At 31.9% G+C, this 8,542-nt stretch overlaps 1 protein-coding gene across 1 annotated transcript; it reads left to right on the top strand.

Moving 5' to 3' along the window:
* Positions 1 to 2,555: 2,555 nt before the first annotated feature.
* On the top strand, positions 2,556 to 7,719 carry LOC111711323 (uncharacterized). The gene is made up of 4 exons (XM_023485656.1): positions 2,556 to 2,715; positions 4,898 to 4,965; positions 5,569 to 5,642; positions 7,565 to 7,719. Exons 1-4 carry the CDS (start codon positions 2,647 to 2,649, stop codon positions 7,702 to 7,704), a joined length of 351 nt encoding a protein of 116 aa, XP_023341424.1. The 5' UTR covers positions 2,556 to 2,646; the 3' UTR covers positions 7,705 to 7,719.
* The last annotated feature ends 823 nt before the right edge of the window (positions 7,720 to 8,542 follow it).

Below are 8,542 nucleotides of genomic sequence, written 5' to 3'. Positions count from 1 at the left end.
TATAAGAAACTAATTATTCATATTTCCAGTATTTCCATGAGCGTATAAGAAACTAACTATTCATATTTCTAGTATTTCCATGAGCGTATAAGAAACTACGAGTGTTCCTATTGTGAGAAGAAGTTCCAAGCGAAGAAACTTCTCTATAATCACGTCCAGGTATCTATAGTATATAATTAAAGAGAAATAAAGAAATGATAGAATTTAATTAAAAATTCGGAACCTCTGTAGAGTAAAAAAGTAGATGTTAGTTCCACATTTATTGAAAATATATTTCGGTCTGGGTTGACCCTCGTCAGTTCTAACGATATAATAACCATCAAAATCGGAAAAAAAATTTAAAAAAATTTTTGTTAAAAATCACAAGAAAATAAAGAAACAGAAAAGATTATTCAAAATAAAAATTTGGGCTGTCAAATGGACATAAATGAAACGAACTCAGATTATGAGATGGAAAAAAGATAATTTGCAAATATTCACTCTTTTAAAAAATGTTTTATGACAATTATTATTCTTTGAGATTGTTTCTGTCATAAAGGTTAAAAACAAACTGTAGATGTATGTGTAACACTCCCTCGGGCAATAAGTGAAAAAATGGGCATTAAAAAGGCAAGTTTTTAATCCATTTTCGTGATTTTTCTTTCAAAATTTCATTATTTTAATTGTAAAAAATGTTTAATTTTCCATATTCCTTAGAAACACTTGTTTAAAAATTTGATTAAGCCCCCTGGTAATTGCGGGGACAAAATTTTGGGTATAAACTAGAAAAATAATTGTTGAAGAAATTATCTTATTTGGTAATTCTTATTCCAGGTTAGGAAGGCGTGTCCTCACTGCGAGAAGGAATTTGCCATGTCTAACCTTAGTAGACATATAAGACAGGTAGATATATACTTAATAGACATATAAGATAGGTAGATACAAACTTAGTAGACATATTATACAGGTAGATATAAACTTAATAGACATATTAGACAGGTATTTATACAGTTTGTAGACTTATTAGACAGGTAGATATACACTTAGTATACATTCTATACAGGTATATATACACTTAGTAGACTTATTTGACAGGTAGATATAAACTTAATAGACATATAAGACATGCAGATATACACTTAGTATACATATTAGACAGGTAGATATATACTTAGTAGACATATTAGACAGGTAGATATATATTTAGTAGACATATAAGACATGTAGATATACACTTAGTAGACTTATTAGACAGGTAGATATATACTTAGTAGGCATTTTAGACAGGTAGATATACACTTAGTAGACATATCAGACAGGTAGATATATACTTAGTAGACATATTAGACAGGTAGATATACACTTAGTAGACATATTAGACAGGTACACTTAGTAGACATATTAGAAAGGTAGACATATACTTAGTAGACAAACTATACAGGTATATATACACTCAGTAGACAAACTATACATGGTTGATATACACTTAGTAGACATAATAGACAGGTAGATATACAATTAGTAGACATATATGCAGGTAGATATACATTTAGTAGACATATTAGACAGGTAGATATACACTTAGTAGACATATTAGACAGGTAGATATACACTTAGTAGACATATTAGACAAGTAGATACTTAGTAAACATATTGCACAGGTATTTATACACTTAGTAGACACATCAAAGGTAAATATATACATAGTAGACATATTAGCAGGTAGCACTTACTAGACACATCAAAGGTAAATATTTACTTAGCAGATATATTAGACAGAATTAAAAACTTTATTGGACTGTAGAGTGAAGACGTAATTGTACATGATATTACCTTAAAGAAGGGAATGTCTGATTCCCAACACTACCCTTAAAACTTTTGTCTTGGCAACAATGGGGAAGATATCATCGGATTTTCATATTATAAAGTGTTGAATTTTGCAATTAACGTTCTCTGTCTCTGATGAAGAACCATCAAACAAAATTTTTATATATAATAGAAAACAAGGATATTTTTGTGTTGTAGCTCTGTACAGTTTGTAAAGGGTACCGTTGTGAATCCAGCTTTTAAATGGAATGTCACATGAAATTAGGTCTGCAGTCTCTAAGGAAAGCAAAGGATAATTGAGGAGATAAAGGAGTAGATAGAAGAAATAAACGGAAGTAACTCGGCATTAAATGAATTTTATGTCGATTAAAAATTTATGATACTTATCAGCAGTGCTAAGCTTCCGTCAACATATTATTGATAAAAAAAAATTCACATTTAGGAAAGTAAAACGTTCCTTAAACTCCGATGCATCGATTATTGATTGGTTGGTTGGTTGGTTGGTTGGTTGGTTGGTTGGTTGGTTGGTTGGTTGGTTGGTTGATTGATTGATTGATTGATTGATTGATTGATTGATTAGGTTCATAACAATGAGAGTACCGAGTGCCCGGACTGTGGTAAAGCATTGACTGTGAGTAACCTAAACAAGCACATCAAATCTGTGCACAAGAAGATGAAGAAAACTTGTGAAATCTGTAATGAAGAAGTTCCCTACTCCTCTATTAGTGTTCACAAGAGAAAGGTGACGTTAATAACAATGAGAGTACCGAGTGCCCGGACTGTGGTAAAGCATTGACTGTGAGTAACCTAAACAAGCACATCAAGTCTGTGCACAAGAAGATGAAGAAAACTTGTGAAATCTGTAATGAAGAAGTTCCCTACTCCTCTATTAGTGTTCACAAGAGAAAGGTGACTTTAAAAAGAATTTAATTTTGACAAATATTTTTTTAGTGAAATATTCGTAAATAAGGCTTTCACGGCGCTTCGCGCCCATCTTTTATTGCAATTGTGAACATTTTCTCTTTGTATACATTGTAAAATATATTAAAAAATTCGCGGATTTCATAGAATAAATTCGTTGATTTACATAATTTAATGAAAGTCGAATTTTGTTGGAGGCTATTTATTTTGAAAGTTTTATCATCCAGAATTCACTGCGCGAAAACCTTTTAACCTGTCTTTCAAGAACAAATGAGATGTTCTAGTTTTTTAATTTAGCGCCCATCTTCATTTCAATTGTGAACATTTTATATTTTTATATGTCGTAAAATAAAAACAGACAAAAACTTTCAGGAATTCTGTTTTAAAAATCGTGGATTTTCAAAAATTCTAAAAATTCAATTTTGTTTGAAGCAAATTTTTGTAAATTCGATCATCTTATAATCTTCCCTGAGGTCACGCGAGGTCCCACAAAAAATTTGGACCCGATCGGTTCAGCCGTTTTGACGTTTTTTGGATATAAACACAACTGTAGTGCTTCTCTAAAATTGATTTGCACAGCTTTGCTGCAGAAATAATAAAATAATCACTTTTTAAGGGAGAAGAAATACGATAATATTAGATAAGAAAAAGATCATGAAAGATCCCCAATGTTGCTTCTTGTCACTTAAGGTTAAGCTCGTTAAAATAAGTTTGTCTAATGTTTAATTATTATTATATATGTGTCTATTTTGTACGCATACCGGTACAATAGTTTCAATATAGGATATTCGAAATTCAAGACTACTAAACATTTATATAAACAGAGCTGAAAACTTTAGAATGGGATATCCTTAATCCTGATCGGATAATTAATCTGGAGATTAAAAATGAGAGGAGAACAAGCAATATTTAATCTCGAGATTAAGAAAAAGAGTGGATTAAGCATTAATCCCGATATCCACCGTTCTAAAGTTTTCAGCTCAGGTCTACAGACTCCTTTGTGATCGGATTGTCAAGTTTGAGACCAATTTTAAAATCTACGTAGAATTTATATAAGCCCAATTTAAAGCTTGTCGATCTAAAAATAACAAATTTATAGGCTCCTAAAGTTTCCAACTGGAGCGAAGTAAAAAGTAAAAGATAATCTCCGTTTGCACAAGTTAATATTCAATGTTAGGTTCCAGTTTATTACAGTGCAATCGGTATTTTTAGATCTACAAGCCAAAGCCCAAAACTTGGGCTCATTGACTCGGAAATTGTACGTGGATATCAAAAATGGTCTCAATATCTCAATCCGATGTATGCATAGACCCTTACGTGCAAACAGAGATTGTCTTTATAAAATTGGGCTCATTCAATTGGAGACTGAACGTAGATTTTTAAAATGGTCTCAAACTTGAAATTCCGATTTTAAATGAGTCTGTAGACCCCTATTCCCCGTTTTTTGAGACACCCTGAATATATCATACAAAATAAAACTAGTTACAACACAGATGGTTAATTATTTGGGACATTTCATCTCCTTCAAACCAGGAACTTCAATTTTATTTTATCTAACAAATAATAATTCCTTTAAAAATAATTTTGATCTAAAATCTTTGCAAATTGTGTTTCACTTACAGTTTTGGTAGATTACTCAGATTACAAATACAATCTAGTGCATTGCAATTCTGTAAATAGTTTTGCCATTTAATTCTGCTGAGTTCTGACAAACATTGGAAATCAATTTGGTTACTCTTCTGTGAAGAATGAAAGAAGGATACATATCATATTATATTTAGCTAAAGTGCCCGGCATTTTAGAAACACTTAAAAAATAATTTAAATCTTAGGGAAAAAAATATTTCTGAAAAAAATTGTCTAGTCTTTGTTATCCCAGGATACTCATGGGTTCCATACTAGCTTTGGAACCCAGCAATGCCCAGGTTACTCATAGTTACTACCGCAGTTTACCCGCACTCGGTCGTAAATTACAACTCAACTTACAATCACAAAACCGAGCTTATAACGTTCCCGTGACTCTCCCGAGTTCCCCAACAAAAATTTGATGAAAATCGGTCCAGGGGTTCCTGAGTTATGATCGGACAAAAAATCAAACAGACTGACAAACAGATATATTTATGTACATATAGATGAGAGAAGAGCTTTGTTATATAGAAGATTATATTCAGGTGCACGGAATTGGAAAACCTATGGACGATATCACACCTCGTGGACCTAACCTTAAACTTAGAAAGAGGTAAATCATTGATTAATTGATTAATTAGTTGATTGAGTTGAATTGATCAATTGACTTTGATTGTCGTAATGAACTGATTGATTGAATTAATTAATTGTCAAAATGTGGCGGAAAGAGGCTATGTGTGTAATATCAAATGACTGTGTATGCAAAGACGGCAATGTCCGATTTACAACAGTACCATTAAAAGCTTCGTCTGATTAAGTATGAATTATGTTTTTTTTTAATCTGTTTATTTTAATTTGTGGTTTCTCTGCAAAGTTGACTTGTGCATTTCTAGCAGATAATGAGCAATAGTGAAATTGTCGAGAGTTTTCCATTCTGAAAAACTAAGTTGTCTTCCGCACATGTTTGTGATCAGGGTTTCAAGAGGCCATGTCCCTATGCAATAAAAAAATAGGAGTTTTTGCCAAATTTCTGGCTCATAGGTCTAAAAACGTCACCGCAATTCATATTTAGTATTTCTAAAAAGTCAAAATAGTTACAAAAAATCAGCTACTAAATATGTCAACTTTTTCTTCGATATTTTCAAATTTGTATCATTTAACCACTAAAAACTGATTTTTAAAAATATTTTTGGTCTCAATTATTATTGTTTTTCAGGTATCGTCAGATGATAGAGAATGAGCTTGAGTTTGACAGATTAGCTGAGACTACTGGAACAGGGTATATTAAAGGTAACATTAATTAACTCATCGATAGACAGACAGACAAGAGACTTGACATATTGACAGACAGACAGGCAAGAGACTGAAATATAGACAGACAGACAAGAGACTGACATATTGACAGATAGACAGACAAGAGACTGAAATATAGACAGGCAGAAAAGAGACTGACATATTGACAGACAGACAGACAAAAGACCGACATTTTGACAGATAGACAGACAAGAGACTGACATATTGACATATAGACAGACAAGAGACTGAAATATAGACAGACAGACAAGAGACTGACATTGACAGATAGACAGATAAGAGACTGAAATATTGACAGATAGACAGAGAAGAGACTGACATATTGACAAACAAGAGACTGACATATTGACAGACAAGAGACGGACTTATTGACAGATAGACAGACAAGAGACCGAAATATTGACAGATAGACAGACAAGAGACTGACATATTGACAGATAGACAGACAAGAGACCGACATATTGACAGATAGACAGACAAGAGACTGACATATTGACAGATAGACAGAGAAGAGACTGACATATTGACAGATAGACAGACAAGAGACTGACATATTGACAGATAGACAGACAAGAGACTGACATATTGACAGATAGACAGACAAGAGACTGACATATTGACAGATAGACAGACAAGAGACTGATATATTGACAGATAGGCAGACAAGAGACTGACAGACCGACAGGCACGAAAAAAAGAGATTTTAAATGTGGGAGGACATCAATGAATTCATATCGCCAATTAATGATTTTAATTAGGATTTTTTATAAGTACATTTTATTTTAATAGAAATACATAAAGAATAATGAGGATATAAAAGGAAAGGAATATGAGAAGGTCTCCTCTTGTGTTCCAGAATCCGACAAAACTGATTTGCGGATTTTGTGGTTTTCATCCTCTACCGTTTCCATTTTTTTCGGATCAGTTTGTATTATAAAGAATAGTCGAATATTTCAAGATTAAAAGTAGAGGGAGTCTTTAAAATTCCACGAGCAATACCGTGCACTCCATGTTTATGAAGGAATAATCAATGATTTAATATTAGAATTTGGAAATTTGGAAAATTCAAATCCCAATCGGTCATTAGCTCTCCTGAGGTCAAGTAAGGTTTCTCTACAAGTGGGCTTGATGGGGTTTTATTTAAAACGAACAAACTTTCTAGTAAAAATAAACATGAAAAGCATGCAAGTCAGTCCTTCATTCTGTTAAGAATTGCTTTTTGTTGTTTTTTAACACTTTTTAAAGAAAAAAAACATCTGTGCAGCTCTTTTTGGTCAGTTAGATTTTAGGACCAGGTATTTTAATCTCAGTTTGCTTATCAGAAGAAATGTTCTCTCTGAAGTACACGGTTACCCACAAAGGATGAGACTACGGAGACGATTGTACGGATTGTACATTATCTTACATTCATTGTTCCTTGTTGACCAAAACTGGAATATATCTCTGCTTAATCATTTCATAAACCATCAAGACTCAAATTGAATACAGAAACCAAATATCGAGCTAAAAATCGTCATTTGTTTACAGTTTAAGGTCTTCTTTACAGTCTCATCCTTTGTGGGTAAACCTGTAAAACACTATTATTCTCTGCAGCTAGGTGCACAGGCAATTCCAATCATAACTCATGAACCCCTTGATCTGAGTAATAAATGTACAAACTAGCAGCCTTTTTCTGTCTATTAGTGATCGATTAGGATAATTTCTCCAGTCACGTCAATGCCAAGTCACTTTTGCATATAACCCACAATTGGAAACAGTTGTAAAAAACAAAAACATGGATATCTAGTTCATACTTGACACAAAGCTTTTAAGGGTTCGGTTGTAGTTACGGCATTGTCATCTTTGCATGGATTTGAAATTGCCTTTCCACTCCCTCTAAATAAAGATAATGTTTGCAGGAGATGGAGATGATGATGAAGAGATGATGGACGAGGAGATGGAGGAGATGGAGGAGGAAGGGGAGGAGGAGGAGGAGGAGCTTGGGGAGGATGGAACTGAAATGGGCACCAAGACAATTCAGGTTCAGTTTAAATCCTAAAAATAGTTAAAAACCTTAAAAATTGGTTTATATTTTAGACTTGTTTAAACCCCTATATAAAACGGTGTCACTCCTTTAAAACTAATACAAATTTATAACCTACAAAAGTAGTTAAAAATCTTAAGACTTAAAATTTTTAAAAGTTATTTATTTCGAAATAACAGTCTAAATCTTAAAATTTAGCTATCCATTTCGAAATAACAGTTTAAAATCTAAAAGAATAGTTTATAATCTACAATTAGTTTAAAATCTTAAGATTTAGAAATTTTTATTTCAAAATAATAGTTCAAAATCTTAAGATTGAGATATTTATTTCGAAATAACAATTTAAAATCTTAAAGAATAGTTTAAACCCTACAAAAATAGTCAAAACCTTCAAGAAAAGAACCTACAAAAATACTTTAAAACCTAAGAACTGTTTAATTCCTACAATAATAGTTTAAAACCTACAATATAAAGATTTTTTTGTAGATATTCATAAAAAATATCGAATTCAAAAAACTACAAAAACTTGCTTCTTCGTTTACAAATGGTTTAAAAACCATACTTTTGCAAAACTAAAGCATGATAGATTTAACTGCAATTCCATGTCTCAATTCAACATTTTCATAACAATACCTGTCGTTTTCAAACCTTTTCATAAATATTAAAAATTGAACTTGTCAATTATAATTTTTCTTCAAGTCAAATATCATTTATAAAAATGAAGGTTTCCCTAATCGACATAATTTTTGTGTTTTTTTCCTTGATTATAATTAATGTGAAAAGCTTTTTAGTAAAACCTAAAACTAAAACTGAAACCTTATCATTTATAAAATGATAGGGTTTAAACTGTAAA

Source organism: Eurytemora carolleeae, unplaced genomic scaffold (genome assembly GCF_000591075.1).
Source record: "Eurytemora carolleeae unplaced genomic scaffold, Eaff_2.0 scaffold1042, whole genome shotgun sequence".
Taxonomy (NCBI): domain Eukaryota; kingdom Metazoa; phylum Arthropoda; class Copepoda; order Calanoida; family Temoridae; genus Eurytemora; species Eurytemora carolleeae.
Note: the sequence above shows the minus strand (reverse complement) of the source record. Positions and strands in the feature narration are given on the sequence as shown.